We start from the raw sequence: 19,251 nt of genomic DNA on the forward strand, positions 1-19,251 counted from the left end.
TTAATAAACAACAGCAACTCTGACGTATAATAAACAATTTTTTAACACTGCCTAGGCGGAATTAAGCAGTGTGATCTGGCAACCCTGGCTGCAGACATTATTCGGAAGTTATTTATTGAGACTGCAATAATTAATTGCAGGCATTTTAGCATGACAAAAAACAAACACGTTTGAAACTAATAAATTATATCTGTATGTGCTGTAGATTCTCAGGAAAATAGCAAACATTGTGTGCGTCTCTCCGCCACAGTGGTGGAAATGTCTGAACGAAGGCATGAACATTGGAGCAGTGACTTTCTGGTGTTTAGATGTAGGTACGTCACAGGATTGAAGCTGGCGGCAATGTGACGTATTCCACATCTGAAAAGGGCTTAAGAAACAATTACATAAAAATGTGTTCGTATTCCTAACAGTGTTTTTGTCTCACTGTGTTTAAGTTTGACGTAAATCGGCCAATTGATGTGTGAATGATTAACATCACTTTCCTTTTCTGACTAAACTGTAACTTACCTTCATGATTAATCTTTAACAACAGTAAACTCAAATCTTTATAAAAACAAAAACTTCCCTTTAAATTTCTAGGTGTTTTTTCTGGAAGCCGAAATGCCGATACGTTGCTAATTATTACGGTGTATAAATCTCAGCTCACTCTGGATTAACACTTTTACTTCTTTACAGCTTCTTTAAACTCCACCATCCTGAACGTCAGCTCTTATCTAAACAGCAGCCTTCTGCTCGTCACTAACGCCATGGCGTCAGCTACATCGGCCGTCACTCAGCCACGTCCACAGACTAACGACACTTTTACGACTTTAACCACGACTGCCGCGGGACCGACGGCGTCCATTGACGTGCCCTACATGGTGGTGGAGCTGGTCATCGCCTTCCTGTCCACTGTGGGAAACCTGCTGGTGTGCGTCGCCGTGGGGTTTAACCATAAGCTGCACACGGTCACTAATTATTTCCTGGTGTCGCTGGCGGTGGCGGACCTGTGCGTGGGAACGCTGGCTATCCCCTGCGCCATCATGACCGACCTGGGCATCCCGCGCCACAACCTGTACCTGTGCCTGCTCATGTTGTCGGTGCTCATCATGCTGACTCAGAGCTCCATCTTCAGCCTGCTAGCCGTGGCTGTTGAACGCTACGTGGCCATCTTCATGCCCTTCCGCTACCACAGCACCATGACACCACGCAACGCGCTGCTCGTCATCCTGCTTACGTGGGTTCTGGCCTTCCTCATCGGCCTGGTTCCGCTCATGGGCTGGCACAAGACACACGACTTTTGCGTCTTCGTCAACGTGGTGGACATGAACTACATGGTGTACTTCAACTTCTTCGCCTGCGTGCTGACGCCGCTTGTCGTCATGTTCCTGATCTACGCGCAGATCTTCCTCACGGTCAAGTGGCATATGCAAAGGATCGTCACAGACCGAGGAGGCCAGGCCAGCGTCGAGGGAGCCGTCAACATCAAGAAGGAGATAAAAACGGCCACGTCGCTCTTCCTCGTGCTCTTTCTCTTCACCGTCTGCTGGATCCCTCTTCATATCATCAACTGCTTCCTGCTGCTGTGCCCCTCGTGCCCCGTGCCCCCGTCACTCCTTCTCACCGCCATCATTTTGTCTCACGCCAACTCGGCGGTCAACCCTTTCCTCTACGCCTATAGGATGAGGTCGTTCAGGGAGGCCTTCAAAGGTATTTTCCTGTGCTGGAGAGGCGGCGCCGTACGACAGGAACGCCATGACAATGGACGTGTAGCTACCAGACACACATCCTGACCTCGCGCTTTTGTCATGTAACCAGTTTAGCGCATGATGACTGAGCTCATCGTCTACATCAACTGCATCACTGACTGAGGCTTTATTAAAGTTATGTCTAGTTTTCTTATGCTTGCACTTTATAAAATTATTGCTTTTTGTTTTAATTAGTCTTTAATTAACATCATTAATAAATCCTGCACGTTTCCATGCGAGATTCACGCACATACACACACATGCAAAAAAAAAGTTTTAATAATTTTTAGCAAGAATATCAATGAGATAAATCATTCATTATAATCAGAGCAAGTTTTGCTACTGAACCAAACAAGATTGGCTCCTGAATTAAACAGTCAAGCTCTACATTTAAATCTTCCTGTGTTAGCCAAGTTTTGCACATGGATCAACCAGGCTCTGCTCTTAAAAGACTTATTTATTGTTAGCAAAAATAATTGGTCCTACTGCTAACGAAGCTAGTTCTAATTCGGAGTTCTGCGCCTGGGTTAGCAAAGTTCTACTTCTGACTCAGCCAAGAATTATTCTTGAATTCCACAAGTTCTGCTCCTGAATCAACCAAGCTTTAGCCAAGCTCTATTCCTAAATGAACCATGTCCTGTCCCTGTGTTAGCCAAGTTTTGCACAGGAATCCACCTGCAAATTCTGCAAGTTTGCTCCTGAGGCAGGTAAGTTCTGCTGCTTCATAATAAAAGTTCTGCACCTAAATTCGTCAAACTCTGCTCATCCCTAATGAGCCACGCCCTGCTCTTGAATTCATTCAATTTTGCTTGGGTCACCAAGTACTTACTCAGTCATCATCTATACCTCTTTGTCCTGTATTTAGGGTCACGGGGGCGAGGGGGGGGGACCTGGAGCCTATCCCAGGAGACTTTAAGGATGAGGCAAGGTGCACCCGGAACGTCATGCCAATCCATCAAAGGGTGCACACACACACACACTCAGACACACACTAGGGGCAATTTGGGAATGGCAATTAGCCTAATCTGCAAGTCCTTGGACTGTGGGAGGAAACCGGAGAACCCGGATGAAGCACACCATGCATGAGAAGAACTTGCAAACTGCACACACACACAAACCTGAAGCGGGAACCGAACCCAGACCCTGGTGGTGCAAAGTGTCAGTGCTTAACCGCTTAACACAAAATCTGATGAAGTCATTGATTAGGGCGTGTTAAACACAGTAATGAAATAAAATGAAACAAAATACATAACTGCCCCGTTCCATTATCAAAATGGTCCTTATGGTACTATAAAAAACAGTATGTGTTGAGATAATATATTTCTATCAATTAATTCATTATAAAAAAATGTTTTTGTGACATTACATCTAATAATCTCTGATGTGGCATGTAAACAAAAAAAAAATTTTGTGAAAAAACTAAACAGGGAATTGTGTTGTTTAGGACCGAACAAGAAATGTATCAGAAAAGTGAAGGCAATAGTACCACTCATTTCATAAGTCATGTCAGGTTTAATATTTCTATTAACATTAACACTGCATGCTGTTGGTGGACAGGGAGAACCGTCCAGCGGTGCTGCTTTGCTTCTCCTTTTGGATGGCCCGAAGGAGATTGAACACCACCGAAGCCAGCGTGTTCCTCCCTGTGCTGCGTGCAGATGTCCTTTCTTCTTTCGTGGCTATGTTGACAGTACGGTACGCCCTGCCGTTGTTGATAAAGTAGGTTTGTAAGCGTCCCTGGCGCTCACTCACGCCCTTGATGAAGATCTCTCCACGCAGCTCCAGCACAAATCCCCAGTCTGACAGAATCCTCTTGGTGGGCTCGGGGACCTGGATCCTCCCGCTGATGCCCGTGCTGTCCATGCGGCTCGCCAGGTTTACCGTCATCCCCCAGATATCGTACTGCGGTTTAGCAGCGCCGATCACCCCGGCGACGACCGGCCCGTGTGCGATTCCTGGAGGATGACAGATAAATAGAGTGTAGAGGTCACTGAGGGTTCAAGCCCCTAATTCTGCCACGATGCCATTTTTGGGCCAGGGTGCTGTTTCCTCCCTGATCCCAGCTACAATACTTGAATAAATCATTTTATTGTGCTTTAATGTACCAGGAGGTGTTCAAGTCAAACTGGAACTTTTGATTGTGCAAAATAACAGAAAACTTGTTACTAAAACACTTATCCCAGAGTTTCACTAGTGCTTGTGTAGGACGTTTTCTCAGTCCACCGGAGCCATGATCAAAGTGCCGGCTTCAGGGCTGAAGCCCTGGCCTCCCAGGAACTCCTTTAATGACCCAAATATAAAAATGGCTTGCAACAAGGTCAAGACTGTATGCAAGATGTGGCAAAAACTCCCAGCGTTCCTTGTAATGTTCAAGTGGTGTTATTGAATGATTGTGTGTACAGATGCCACGGTCCTTAAGTTGGCGACAAGTTATCTATCAATTTTTCTACAATCAGGTGCTGCATATTCACAGGAACGACTGCAAAGGGCTCCAAGCCACCTCATCCAGGATTGTCATTAATTTTTTAAAACATCTGAACCGAGTCTCATCATCATTCTATGCTTGAAGTCTTTTGTAAACGTCTATCTCTATCACGCCTCCTGGTTTGACTTGAACGCCACTTGTACATGTGACATGAAGAATTGTTTGTCATTTCTTCCCTGCTTACGCTACATTACTATTCGAAGCTACAAGTAAGATTTGTGACTTTACCGACACGGAGCTGAAAGTTGTTAGAGGTGTGTTTGTTGATCGCGCTCAAGGTCTCTTCCATAGCCAACGCAAAAAGCACCAGTTCGCTCAGGTGATGCCAGTCGCTGCCACCATGAGTCTGAAGTGCCAGAGAGTTAAAAAAAAAAAAGGATCCTTAAAGTTTAAGTTTCGTCCACTTATTCATATCAACTTAGTTGTTACAATTTCTCACCAACTGTTAAACATCTCACCTCAGAAAATGTGCTAAATGTTAAGAGTGCAGGGTAAATTCTTTAGCGCCTTCCAACCAATCAGAATCAGTGGCATAGTGCCTGATTTTTTATTTTTATTTTATACATATAATACAGAAAATATGTGTGTCAAAATAGCTACTTCTGAAGTTTATGTAACATGGAAGTGACATCATGCTTCCCTAAAAATTTCAAGTTGCTAACTTCAGCCGTTTTAAAGAGATGATGTCTCGCTTCAAACAGTATACATTTAAAATGCAAATTATTCATATTTCTTTTTAAAACTAAAATTGGTGTAAGCTTCTAGAAGCATATGACCTGTAAAAATTGTTGTTTAAAATAAAGCATTCTGTACAAAATTAAGAATTTTTTTCAAGCAATTTAATCTGTAGTGTCCGTAACCATGTCAAACTCATGTTTTGGAATAATAAAATTTTTTGCTCCTTTTTATGTGAAATCTAAATTGGCCAAGTGTCATTTGTATGATAATTAAGATCATTGAAAGATTTAAATACAAAAAAACGGACACTTCATAAAAGGGCATGAAATTGTATTTAGCAAACATGTTTCTTTTTATCTGATACAAATATAAATGTTTATGTTTAGATGAGAAGAAGCATTAAGTATTATGAAAAATGGGGTTATATGATCCTATCTGAAAATTCGCTTTGTGACCTACAGTAGGTGAGACACTTTTAGCCACAATACCATATTTTAGCTGATACGTAGGTTAGTCAATTTTACTACAGATTCTTCTAATGCATTACTGCATATGAAACAAATCAAGGTTATTAATCATCTCCTCCTACTCCAGAAACAATTTCATATGATGACCAACCTGTTTATCAGGTGATAAACCAGATGCCGCCATGTAGCAACTTCCGATAGTTTTGATTTTCTCGATATCCAAAAAGTATGTCTCGTCTAACAACTGTCCCGCAAGTCAGAGGAAGAAAGAGGATGCGTTTAGTCTTCAAAACCTTAAATAATAACAATAATAAAATATTAATGTACGAGACAAGATGAAGATCAGTTACCTCATCAAAGTCGGCAATGATCTCGTTGAGGAGTCTGAGACACTCCACCCCCTCGTGTCTAATCTCTTTCTGCTCGTAGTACTCGTTAAAGCCGGCAATGGTAGCAAACATCACGCCGACCTCGTCGTACGACTGCGCGTACAACTCCTGAAGAAAACCGGAAGAATCGATGGAGAAAATGAGAGATGCTCTCTAGCAACCTCACCAAATCAACAGGTACATACACTGATTTTCACCACAGGTCCTTCACGCGAACTAATCAAAAAACGTACAGTGCTGTGAAAAAGTATTGGCCCCTTCCTAATTTTCACCACAGATTCTTCATGTCAACTGAACAAAAAGCATACACTTCTGTGAAAAAGTATTGGCCCCTTCCTGATTTTTACCACAGATACTTCATGTGAACTGATCAACAGTGCTGTGAAAAAGTATTGGCCCCTTCCTTATTTTTACCACAGGTAATTCACGTGAACTGATCAACAGTGCTGTGAAAAAGTATTGGCCCCTTCCTAATTTTTTACCACAGGTTCTTCACAAACTGATAAAAAAAAATATGGTGTTGTGAAAAAGTATTGGCCCCTTCCTGACATAAACCAATTAAAAGACGTACAGTGCTGTAAAAACGTATTTGCCTGTTTTTTTACCACAGATAATTCACATAAACAGATTTTTTTTTTAATTTACAGTACTGTGAAAAGTATAGATTTTATTTTACATATTTGTCAGACTTAAATGACTGACGTGAAACAAATTTCATTCATATACAAAGATAACCTGTGTAAATACAAAACTAAATAAGTTTTTAAATTATGATTTCATTAATTAAGGGAAAAAAAGCTGTCAGTAACGATTAAAGTAGATTTGTTTGATGATCTGAATCATTTAAGTGTGACAAATATGTAAAAAAAATTATAATAAATCAGGAAAATACCTTTTGTATCTGATTTGTACCACTTTATGTATCTGATATACTGTAAAATTTCCTATGAATTAGCTGTAAACACCAAAAACAGCAATTAATATAGACGCCCCCCCCCCAGTGCCTTGATGATTCGATGATGACTTTATGAGTTACCTCATCATTTTTATTCCTGTCCAGAAAATGGCGAGCGACATGTGCGGGCAGAATGTTATGCAGCAGACACTCGTTATGCTCTCTTAGCTCTCGCATGTCCTCCACTTCCTGTTGGGCCTGCAGACGCCACAGGAAGTCCAGTCTAGCTGTTGCCTCCCACTGACACGGGACAATGTAAAGACCAAATAATAATATGCTGTGGATATTGGATTGGATAGTGGATAAGTGGATTTAAAGGGTTGTTTGTCATTTGCAGTATGAATAACAATTAAAGTAAAATTAGTTAAGGTAAAGATTCTTAAAACACATATAGCGACCTGAGTGCTGTTATAATGCTGTATTTAAAAGTAGTTACAATACTTAAATCAGGATATGTCTTCTGTGTTGCCTTTTATGGGAAAACAGGTGGATTTCCTAAATAGAATAAGGTCAAAAACACTCACTTACTGTCTATACCGCTTTACCCTGTATTCAGGGTCGCGGAGGGCCTGGAGCCTATCCCAGGAGACTTAGGGCAAAAGATGGGGTACACCCTGGACAGGGTGCCAATCCATCGCAGGGCACACACATGCACTCACTCACACACTACGGGCAATTTGGGAACACCAAGTAGCCTAATCTGCATGTCTTTGGACTGTGGGAGGAAACCGGAGTACCCGGAGGAAACCCACCAAATACGGGGAGAAAATGCAAACCCCATGCACACAGAGACAGAAATCGAGCCTGGCCGGGAATCGAACCCGGACCCTGGAGGTGCAAGGCGACACTATAGTGGCATGGCACTCTTAAAAATGACCCATTGTTCCTTTAAATGTTGAATGTTCTCAAAAGGACAAAAAGTATAGCCTCATACGGTAGGTTGACATTTAATGATAAGGTGTGGAGTTAAGTGGCTGCATTTTATTTCTGGGCCGGAAATTAGAGAAAGTGAGATGTGTTGCACTTGCATTCTCATTGTCTCTATACCATTCAAGGTGGGCTGGATAAATTGCCAGTCTATCGCAGGGCACACAAGCACGCACACTTATTAACACACTATAGGGAATGTGGAAATGCCAATTAGCAAACATGCAAACACCGTGCATACCGACCCCGAGGTGGGAATCGAACCCCGACCCAGAAGGTGCAAGTGCTACTTACTAAGCCACTATGCCACCCTATATTTTATTATTTATATTCTATAATTTTATTCGATTTATATTACATTATTGAAATATTATTTATTAGTATTTGTAATTAATTTTTCAAGTAAATATTTCTTCTAAATATATGAGTGGTGTACAGGAGCGTACCTGTCGCCCGTTGTAGAACACAGCTATCACAAACATTACCATTAACAGAACCGAGATGCCTTTTCTTCTCAGGTAGTGAGATCTGAAGACGACACACATAAGATTAATCTGATGGATCTAATCAATAAAGCATAACACCTTTTGCTGTATTCTTTCCTTGTAGACGTTTACCTGGAGAGCTGCTCCTGATCCTGTTCACTGACATACAGGGTATGAAATGCCACTTCTACAAAGTATGTAAATACGATCACCACTAGTAACAGGACGGTAAGTTTCAAAAGGGAGCTGAGTCTTATAAAGACTGCACAGGTTACCATGGAGACGACGCCACTCAGGACGAAAAACTATACACAGAAAAAGGAAGACATTACAATACATAACGATTGTTATATTGTTTGTATTAAAGAATAAAAGCCTCACCTCAGGATATGTACAGACAGACAGAGGTCTTTGGCTGGTCTCGTTAGTGCTTTCCAAATCCTTGTGCATAAAGTTACACCACATCTAAACAACCAGAAATAATACTGAAATAAATCATACATAACACCCTACTGAAAGCTTCTCTAGTTTGATTTCAAATTTGTAGCTCAGCAGGAACCCTAATGCTGGATGAGATCAGAGATCGGGATGGACACAACAGTTTCCCGCAGTGTGTGTACTACAATACAATTTAAAGTAAATTGTAAAGCTACATTTCGGCAAAATGATATGTAATGCTTGGAAATTTGACTTGGTAGTTAATATAAAGAAAAAGAGGTCCTAAAATGGACCCCTGATGAACCCTTCTATCACAAACATTACCATTAAGACACCCGAGATGCCTTCCCTTCTCAGGTAGTGAGATCTAAAGATGACCCACATAAGATTAATCTGATGGATCTAATCAATAAAGCCAAATAACACCTTCTACTGTATTCATTCCCTTGTAGATGTTTACCTTCAGGACAATTATTTTCTTCTTTATATTAGCTACAAAATCGTATTATTTCCCAGAATTACACATCATTCTGAGTTACTGATTGGAAGGTCCTAGGTTTAAACTATAAATTTGCCTGTTGATCAAGGACCTTAACCCTCAACTGCTCAGATGTATAATAAGATAAAATGTAAGTCGCTCTGGATAAAAGTGTCTGCCAAATGGTGTTCTAGAAATGCTTGGATTGAAAGTACTGCTAATCTCTTGACTCAATTCCTGATAGCATTACACAAGTCAACAGAGGGAAAGCGAACTGGACTGTTCTGCTCACCTGGGAAGACACTGGGCACGGCTAATTAGATTGGCTTTTTACCTCCCTGAAACATTCAGCTGAGGCATCACTTGGATTTCATTATAAGGCAAACCATAGGCAGTGAAAGCACTCAGGAGTCACATGGATGTATGTATAATCAGGATGTCAGGTGTTTGTCAATCTGCTTGGTAGGGTTTTTTTTTTACTACTGTAAGTTCTGACTGGTGGTTACGGGACTCACCATGTCAGCAGAAGCCATGCCGAAGTTCAAGGCTATGGCAGTGACGGTGAGCAGAGAGCGCATCAAGTTGTTCTCGTGAATCCAGCAGCAGAATCGTTGAAGTGCAGAAGGGAAATGTTTAAACTCCTCAGCCAGAGCCAGCACCAACAAGAGCAGATATCCCAGCAGTACCACACAGAACTGGACCACAACGAGATATGGTCTACAGTGGGGGGAAAAACAAACTGTCAAACTGTAAAATTTGGTACTGGATTCTAACATGAGACCAATGAGCCAGTAAAGTGAAGCTTATGCATTGTTGTGTATACAGTAATGAATGAATAACTAGGAGACACACTATTGAGGTTAGCGGAAACATTTAAAGGGCAATAAGGGTGCCAATCCATCGCAGGGCACACACACACTCATTCTCACACTACGGGCAATTTGGGAATGTCAATCAACTATTCTACATGTCTTTGGACTGTGTGAGGAAACCCACCAAGCACGGGGAGAACATGCAAACTCCATGCACACAGAGACCGGTAATGAGTCTGCCGGGAAATGAACCAGGACCCTGGAGGCTCAAGGCGACAGTGCTAACCACTACACCACCAATACAAGATACAATACAAGATAAACCAAACACAAACCAAATTTAAAAACCATCTTTAACGAGTCTATATCCCTCATTGTACCACTCGAGTGTCTCATTGTTGTGTAATCTTTCCATTCTAGGTCACTGATAGCCAAATAATCATTTCACTGCATATCATACTGTTTATGACAAATTTGAATATGAATTTGAATGTACTGTATATACTGTGTGTGTGTTATTAAGTCCAGGTTTTGCTAGACAGATGAATTAGGAATGTACTGTACGTGCTGGGAGTTGTAGTTCTTGGTGTTGGTGTTTGTAGGTCTTCTTGCGGCAATCTCAGCATGCGTTTAAAAAAAAGAAGAAGAAGAAGAAAAACGTGTGGGGTTGTGGGATCACCCAGGTAACGGTTGTGGCGGATAAGAAAAAGCATGGTAAACCATTTAATCTCTAATCCTTTGGCTCTGACACAGTACATTAGGATGTTCAAAAAACGAAACCATGATCACTGACAAAGGCTGTGCTCTGATCTAATTAACCCAATATGGCACGATCACTGGTTGAACTGTTGGGTTCTTGAGCAAGGCCCTTAACCCTATCCACTCTAGGGGTTGCCAAATCTGACCCTAACTTTCTAACTGTCTGTGATAGATGAAGAAAAGAATTGTACTGAAGTGTATATCATCGCTTCATCAGTGCATAAAAGCTGGCTAATGATTGCTGTTTACCTGGGTGCAGGGATAAGGGCCTGGACTGCCATGATGAAGAGGAGCATGATGAACGAGCAGACCAGGTTGGTCTTAAATGTTTCATCCCTCATCTGGGAGAACTAGAACACAAGAAATACAGTAACTCTTACTGGGAAGTCTTGAGAATGAGAATGAGAACCAACCAGAGACCTCGGTCACTTTGTCTATACCTTCTTCTCAATATGTGCGTCCTTGAAGACCAGCGAGGAACTCGTGATGTGTTCCTGTTGCATGCGCTCAGTGCTGCGCAGGTCAATGGCATGCTCTATCCGTTTATTAATCTCTTTGCTGCTGGAGTACCTGTTCCTCGAATTGGGCAGCTGCACCATTGTGATTGACGCCAAGATCTGGGAAGGTCAGAGTTGATCATTAGAACCTTCAACACTTTAACACGGATCATCATCACTGATGTCATCAAGAGATGCTTACACAGCTCATATTACTGACGCTGCCGTATAAATTGTCTGTGTTGGAGGTACGAATGGTCATGCGTATTTTGGAAGGTTCCGCCTCTACAGTGTTTTCTTCTTCCTTGGGGCAGATGAGGAAAGTGTCGATGTTGTGCTTGCGCAAAAACTCGTTGCGCTCGTAACCGCGGCCCTCCTCGGTTTCGTAGCTCCCCTCCAGGCAGTCCAGCGTGGCGCGAGAGATGTGGATACGGCTAGCCATAGACGACAGAAATCCCAAATCAGAAAATCTAGCTAGCTCAATTTCGTATCAGTGTTTCAATTGTTCATCTTCAGTATGCACTTGGTCAGGGTAATCTGTTTTCTTCTTTCTTTGCTCACCCGGGGATACCGCCTGCTTCGAGCATGTTAGCTACTCCAACGTCCCAGGACCACACATCGAACTGCAACTTCTGCAGGCCCAGAACCCCACACAGAACCGAGCCGGAATGGATCCCGATCCGCATGTCCATGTCGTGGTTCAGCTGCTTTCGCACATTTCTAAATGCAAAGCAAGCATATACATGTTAAATGTAAGTAACGAGTTTGTCTAAAGCCAAAAAAACACAGTTCAATCAGTGGGGTTAAGCGGTCTAATCGTGTACCGTATGGTAATGATCATAGCCAGACCCATTTCTACGCAGCACCGAGCATGAGCTCTCTGCGGCTCTGGGACTCCGGATACACAGTAGTAACAGTCGCCCAGGATCTTGATTCTCATGCAGTGGTGTTCCTATGAATATAGACACAGACAAATTATTTACTCATACAAGCTGAGACATAATAAAACGCAACGATCTTTCAGTTCTCTCACCTCAGCCAGACGATCAAAACGACAAAAGAGTTCATTCAGGGTGCGTACCAACTCGTGTGCAGACATGGTCATGGACAACAGCGTGAATCCCTTGATGTCAGCAAAGAGGATGCTGGCGACAGAGGACAATCACAAGATGCAAAAAGAGGCATTTCCAGGATGCACAATACAATAAAATCATTTCAGGCAATTGTGACCGAATGCAAATACACGTAAGACATTTCATAAATGGATTATAGATTTAAACAACATGAGCTATATATGGAAATATTTATTTATCATTCACTAGCTCAGCAGCATGCCATAAACACAAGAGATTCGTGACTGGCAGAGCCGGCGACCAACAATTAGAGTAATTAACAGGGGTGAAAGTACAGTAGTTTTAAATTCTTACTAGTACTATGTAGACAAAAGGTGAGCAGAATAAACCATGGAGTTGGTGGACGGTCCTGTAAATCTCACAAGTTCTCTGGGTTTCAGGTTTGAATTCCAAAATGGAAATGTTAATATTAAATGGAAAGCTAGTGCACTATGCAAGATGGTCTTGTTCCACACGTTAGTAGTGCCCTTGATCAAGGGTTAAACAATGATTTGGGATTCAGCCTTGTGTTAGGAACTAGTTAAATAAATAAATACGGTTCAGAGACAATTCGGAATGACTTGACATCAGTTTTAAAGTGGACAAAGTGTTGTTTAAGGTGCCACAATGTTCTAAGATGCGTGTTCTTGCTGAAAGTTCTTCTGTGACTGGTTGTGAATGTGGATTTTGTCAGGCGGCTGCTCTCTCCTCAGTACTGCGGACCGTACAGACCTACTCTCACCCGTGCCGCGACCCACAGTTAGTGTCATTTAGCACTGTACAACACCTGGGGGGTGTTGGGAGTGCTGTTACTGTCCATTATCATCACTCATAGAATGTCTCTTGTCCAATCAGATTGCTTGGTCGCAACTAACTGTTGTATAAAAATTATCTAATCCAGTTAGCTACATAGATGCTAGTCAACCCGTGGTACTCATAAGGGTAATCAGAGGTGGAAAGTATTGAATTACATTTACTCGCATTACTGTAATTTGGTAGATTATTTTGTGTACTTCTACTTTATAAACTTTACTTAAGTATTTAACTTATATTATATTTAAATATAATATTTCATTCTTGTGATTTTTTTGTAACTTTACTTGCACTTTAGTAAAAGTTCACTAAAGTAACAGTACTTTTACTTAAGTCCAAAATGTTATTATTCTTTCCACCTCTGAGGGTAATCGGTGCATTTCTTGGAATGGAAACAATCAGCAGCCACTCTTTTTCACATCTCTTCCAGACACAAAAAAATGTTACCATGTAAAATGTAACTGTAAAGCCCTTAATCTCTCTGACATCAGAAAACTTAAAACCCATATTTCTGGCCATTACGAAGCACTGACACTGGAGACTCCTTCCATACAGTAAATGCTAATTAAACATCTCCTCAGAGAATCATCACCAAAACATTAAAAACAAAATCTGTTAATAATTTCATATATAGAGTCAGAACGTTTTAACTCAAAACTTACATACAGTCCATAAAGTATCTTTCATTAATATATGTTAAGAGTGGCATTAAACGAGATTATATTTAATCCTTTACCTTAGGAGATCATACAGCCAGAGAAGAGGGATGATCTTCCTACCTGACGTCAGTGTACTTATGGATGTAGACCTTATGGACCTGCTGAGGCAGCAGTTCATCATCCATGGAGGTCATATCCGCAATCATCTCTAGCGCAACGAAGCGAGGCAGTATAGACAACACCAAGCGCTCCTGTTCGAAAAAACATACACTTTAAAGCCTTTCCAGTGTTCAATCAGCATGGTGTACGTCTCCACTGATACTACACGTGTTTCCTTGCCTGTCTTTTGTTTTCCATCTCCAGCTTCATCTGGCCTTCAATGCAGCGCCGAGTCTCGAGGAAAGCCTGTCTCTGAGCCCGGTCTATCAGATAATGGATGTACAGCCCTGCTATGTTCATACTCACATAAAGCAAGGCCTTAGCAAGAATCTGCGGTGGGAGAAGTGCAAAGAGATTACATACGTAAAACCACAAGCTTGTTCTATATACACCATTGTGGGAATGCACCAATACCAGTAATCATACCAGTCTAATACTGGGTTCAATTACTCTTGCATATTAAAATGCTCTGATATCAACATCTGTTTCCATGTACTGTAGGACTCCATGAGGAGGAACTTCAGGATCGAAGTACAATATAAATAGTGCACTATGTTGTTCTTGATGGTTAAATACTATCGATCAAAGGATCCATGATGCAGTAAATATGAACGGAAACAATTCTTTGGGTGTGAAAATGTCATGTGCTTTTTCATATATCTGTACTTGAGTTGTTCTATTAGAAGATACTTTTTACGTTTACTCCACTACATCATACAGCATATACTTAACTACATTTGTGCATGGTGTTGCAGATAAACGAGACTCCGGTGGAGTGAGTGACCAGCTATAGGTATCTGGAAGTCCATATCTCTGAATCTGTTGTCTCTGGGAAAGGGACTGGAGCGCATCACCGGGACTGTATTGCCTGATCTTCGGGACATTTACTGTACACCAGGTGATGCCGGTCCAGGTGACAGCGCATTATTAAAGACATTCACCACCCTAGCAATAATCTATTTCAGTGGCTGCCATCTGGTAAGAGACTCCGGTCACGCAGGGCACGAACTGAAAGACTGAACAATAGCTTTTTCCACCAGGCTATAAGGGCAATAAATACTCAACCCCAACAATGACTAACAAATTCTGCACGTAGTCTCGTTTACATGGTCACTTTATCTGTCTCTTTATTCTTCATCTAATATCGACTGGTTTCACTTTTTATACAACCGAATTCTTTATGATTTTATATTTATACCATAGTGTATATAATTTATTTTATTTTGTCCTTATTTCTACATACATACAACCCCCCCCCACACACACACACACATACACACACACATCCACTTGAGTGTGTTCTTACTGCATTTCACTATTGTTGTACTTGTACAAACATGTGTGTGACAAATAAAATTCTTGAATCTTGAATCACAGTGTTGTGTTGTATTTAAAAAGGAAACGTCGCCATGCAACAAGACATGCAAATTTCTAACTGGCATTCCCAAATTGCCCATGGTGCATGAATGCGCATGTGAATGTTGTCCTACCGTGGTTGTGCAAATGGGAATAAATACAGTGGTCACCATTGTCCTCCACAGTCCCTATCGGGAACTAGAGGTTCCAGAGGTTCTTTTGTTCTTTTACTCAAGTATACAGGCAATCGTATGACTTCTACTTTTACTCGAACAATATTCTTCCTAGAGAATCTCTACTTTGCTCAAGTCTGGCTAATGCACTTTTACAATTTTAAAATGAAGTAGCTACCATAGCAGAAGTGCACAAACATACAGACGAGCACTTTTATGCTCTAAAGAGAGTCAAACACACTGTTCCCTGAGCAGGGTTGCTGTAAATACAGGGATAAGTAAGTATGATGTCAAAGGCCCCTGAGTTATAGCAATTGAGGTTGGTTGACTTTGTCAAGGTTGGGAACCCGGTATATTAAGTACATTACTCAAGCTATGGAAGAGATCTATCTTTCCGTTCCTAGTTTCTATCCATCATCACCTTTCTTAGCAGTCCCACTTCATTGAACTGCTGCACTGTCTCCACAATAAGATGCAGTGTTGACGTTAGTGAGCCAGCACCCATGGCCCACAGCAGCGGTAACGGCATAAGCGTATACGTGGCAAACAGGGTGAAAAGTACATACCAGGATGGGTCGTTTTCTAGCCCGTACCCAAGCCTAACCAGCACCTGGGCAGTCTGTGAGAGCCAGCTGGCCATGCCGGCATAATGCAACCACTCTGGAAAATCAGAGCGCCTGCAGGTGAACACTAGAAGACAAAGCAATACTGCGAATACCATGAAAAAGCTAGTAATCCAGGCATGCAGTGGATCTGTTCCATCTGGTGCTAGGACCAGGTACAGGACCAGCAGGTGTAGCTTTGCAGCAGCGTCTATAATGTTTGTGGCCACCAGAGAGGTGCGTCTGGTGTGTGACGCGTGCCTCTGGTAGAGCTTCTCCAGGTCACGAGATTTGAAGGTGTGTCTCAGAGTTGGGACGTAGACTCCATGTAACGTGTGTCCCCAGCGCACGAAAAAATCAGCATCACTGGCGAACTCTGCAGTCACACCAGCCTGCGTGCTGCTGGAACAGTTCTGCTCCCTGAAGAAGGCCGGATGAACACGTACGACCGAGGAACGGCGTTTGGTGCAGCCACGTGACGTCTTGCTGCGTATCTGTCGGTTGATTTCCTCAATGTACACGTCGGTGACGTAAATCTTGTGTGCTGGCTCGGCTCCGTACTGCTCCTTCAGCTCATGGTGGCTGATGATGTGCTTGACGGCGTTCTTCCACATCAGCTGCTTGCGTCGCAGGCCCGGAGACACGGACGGGGCGGGATGGGACGGGACATGCATCTTCTGCATGGTGTGCGACTCGTTAAAGCAGTTCCCTCCCAACATTATGACATGTTTAATGATCCTGTCTGTCTTTCAGGAAAAATTGATAGATGGTCCTGCAAAAGACAAAAATGATCTTTACCTTCATCTGGCAAATTCATTCTTTAAAAAAAAAATAATTTAAAAAATCAGCATAACAGTGGACTTGGAGGCCACCTTAGAATCCCATGAAGTCCGTATTCATACCACTTTTGCATTCATGCAGACCTACAGAAGTTATCAGATGGCTAATCATGTTTAAGACCAGAGTAAAGGCTTTGTCAGGTGCACTGATTATCTGTAACTCTAATAGTCCATAACAACATCCAATTATGTGAATTATTCAGGCCCAAAGCGATAGCAGTCTAAAGACCAAAGAAGTTAGTCAAAGAAGTTGAACTCCTCTGAGGACAGAATGGGGTTAGTTGTCATTCGATTATCTGAAACAGGTTGGTACTGAGCTTATTAAGACAGATGGAAAATAAATCTCTGGCACACAGACGCTATTCCTTGCCCAAGTGTTTACATTAACTTAGCAAATGAACTTCGGGAAATGGTTGCATTAAAAAAGTCTTCAGTGATCACTCACGGTGTATAAAAAAACAGGACTCCACCCATAACCCAAAGGATCCACTGCCACATCCCCCATAGAGGGGTCGGACCTGCCCCGGTGGCACACCACATAATCACTGTTAATGTGTTAAAGTTATGTTATGTGGGGTTTTATATACATAGCAACATTGTAACACGTGATCAATTACCATTTTTATCAATTTTCTTCAGTAAAAACTTTCACAATACAAAGGCTGTGTGCGTGAGTTCAGGTAGGTTTCATATAATTTCAAATAATTCAAATATAAAACCACTCACCATCGAGTCTACACTTTCCTGCTTTCCTGGTTTAAATCCATTTGCTCTTTTCCATAAAGGATTATTTGCTTTACTATCCTACTCTACATCTTCAGCTGTAATCCACAATGTTGTTTAGCTGCAGCATGATCATGTTAAATTAAGAAATTAGGAGTAGAAGAAAAAAACATCATGTGATCAGGAAGGAAATCATTTGCGGAGTGGAGCCGACAGAAGGCGAGTAGATAGACACAAATAGGATTACGTACTCAGCTGGGAGGCAGGTCGCCGATGGCTGATGTCACAGAAAAGTGTCACCAAGACGAGATGAGTTTAAGAGATGCACAAGGACTGGTTTCGTGATCGATATGACAGTAAAAAGAATTACAAATGTGGAAAGTTATTAATGAAGATCACAAAGAATTATGTTATTATTATTTTTATTATTATTATCATTATAAAAATAAACATAACTCCTTAAGCATAGACACAAATAATCAAGATCTGAGTCTGGATATGAGTCTGAATCTTGTCTTATTTTGCAAACTGCTATAAATCCAGTTCTGACAGTTTTGTCAAAATGAATAAATTAGCTTGCAGTTGTGTTTGTGGCAATGTACATGTGCAATCCAGTACAGTATATACAGTATAAATACTACGTTAAAGGAAGAAAAAATTGATATATATATATATATATATATAAAACAGCCTCTAAAATCCTTTTTCTTGGCTTTAACATTCTCCAAATATCCATCAAACACATTTATATCATTCGTGCCAGTGAGTTTCACATTAGTTTGGCTTGACAGAAAAAAGTGAAGCAGTTGACTTGGAAAGGAAGATGTATACTGCTGCATTAAAAAAACACAAATAAAACATGTGAGTTTAATGCTAATAGAAAACATGGATATATTGCAATTTGAAAAAAAAAAAAGTCAGTTCAGTTATAGGAAACTTTGGAGGCCTATAGAAAATAATTTGTCAGATTAAGTATATACTGCATGTAGTATATAATTTGTCAGACTTTATCATTTAGACTACAAAACTAATCCTAAACCCAAGCCATACTGTAGATATGAAATGGACAGATAGAAACAAAAAGTATTTCTGTTTGTAAGTTTTTATTGCACCACTGGTCCTGTATGTATATATATATATATATATATATATATATATATATATATATATATATATATATATATACTGTATATATACATTTACTATACATAAAATGACTTTACTTTTCGATTTAAACCTAACCTTAATATTCTTCTACATATTGCTACAACTATATCTATCTATCTATCTATCTATCTATCTATCTATCTATCTATCTATCTATCATTGATATGGACAAGGGGCTTTTAAAAAGGCAGAGGAGAATCAGTATAAATAATGAATGGATGACTTTGTATTGTACTTTACACAAAGCAGGATGAGTTTAATGTAATAATATTAATTAATTTCTGTGAAACTGTTAAATCATTAAGAAAACATTACAGCGTGTTTTTGGAGAAAATAAATAAATAAATAAATAAATAAATACAAAAGTGTATCGCAAATATGTTTGAACATTGCACAGCTTTCCTTTACCGATTCCAAGGAGCTGAATAATTATCACCCATGGCCGATAAGGCACTATAAAGCAGAAAAAAACATTAAACGCTGCAGTGCTTTGTGTCCTGTGCTACTCGCCTTTGATATCCCTGATCAGAAAAGGTTTGGATTTAGCC

General features: G+C 41.0%; 2 protein-coding genes across 2 annotated transcripts; one reads left to right on the plus strand and one right to left on the minus strand.

The window, feature by feature from the left end:
• The first annotated feature begins 274 nt into the window (after positions 1 to 274).
• On the plus strand, positions 275 to 1,775 carry LOC128514904 (adenosine receptor A1-like). The gene is made up of 2 exons (XM_053488824.1): positions 275 to 314; positions 679 to 1,775. The coding sequence occupies exons 1-2, from the start codon at positions 275 to 277 to the stop codon at positions 1,773 to 1,775; spliced, it is 1,137 nt and encodes a 378-aa protein (XP_053344799.1).
• Positions 1,776 to 3,242: 1,467 nt separating this feature from the next.
• si:dkey-206f10.1 (adenylate cyclase type 8) lies at positions 3,243 to 17,614 on the minus strand. The gene is made up of 19 exons (XM_053488999.1): positions 17,540 to 17,614; positions 15,794 to 16,746; positions 14,024 to 14,173; positions 13,805 to 13,935; positions 12,134 to 12,245; positions 11,925 to 12,052; positions 11,662 to 11,820; positions 11,303 to 11,534; positions 11,044 to 11,220; positions 10,853 to 10,953; positions 9,548 to 9,749; positions 8,498 to 8,581; positions 8,249 to 8,421; positions 8,078 to 8,159; positions 6,786 to 6,944; positions 5,711 to 5,857; positions 5,512 to 5,604; positions 4,444 to 4,561; positions 3,243 to 3,685 (listed from the first exon to the last, which is right to left on the minus strand). The coding sequence occupies exons 2-19, from the start codon at positions 16,691 to 16,693 to the stop codon at positions 3,261 to 3,263; spliced, it is 3,573 nt and encodes a 1,190-aa protein (XP_053344974.1). The 5' UTR covers positions 16,694 to 16,746; positions 17,540 to 17,614; the 3' UTR covers positions 3,243 to 3,260.
• Between the last annotated feature and the right edge of the window lie 1,637 nt (positions 17,615 to 19,251).

Source organism: Clarias gariepinus, chromosome 27, assembly GCF_024256425.1.
Source record: "Clarias gariepinus isolate MV-2021 ecotype Netherlands chromosome 27, CGAR_prim_01v2, whole genome shotgun sequence".
Lineage (NCBI taxonomy): Eukaryota > Metazoa > Chordata > Actinopteri > Siluriformes > Clariidae > Clarias > Clarias gariepinus.

Bases quoted from the DNA above. Each gene is read 5' to 3' on its own strand.
- si:dkey-206f10.1 (XM_053488999.1), bottom strand. From the start codon at position 16,693: ATGTTGGGAGGGAACTGCTTTAACGAGTCGCACACCATGCAGAAGATG. The intron at 8,160-8,248 runs GTAAACGTCTAC...TGTCGTCTTCAG, and splicing joins GATCAGGAGCAGCTCTCCAG to ATCTCACTACCTGAGAAGAA. The intron at 4,562-5,511 runs GTTGGTCATCAT...CTGGCACTTCAG, and splicing joins GTTTATCACCTGATAAACAG to ACTCATGGTGGCAGCGACTG.
- LOC128514904 (XM_053488824.1), top strand. From the start codon at position 275: ATGAACATTGGAGCAGTGACTTTCTGGTGTTTAGATGTAG. The intron at 315-678 runs GTACGTCACAGG...ACTTCTTTACAG, and splicing joins TTTCTGGTGTTTAGATGTAG to CTTCTTTAAACTCCACCATC.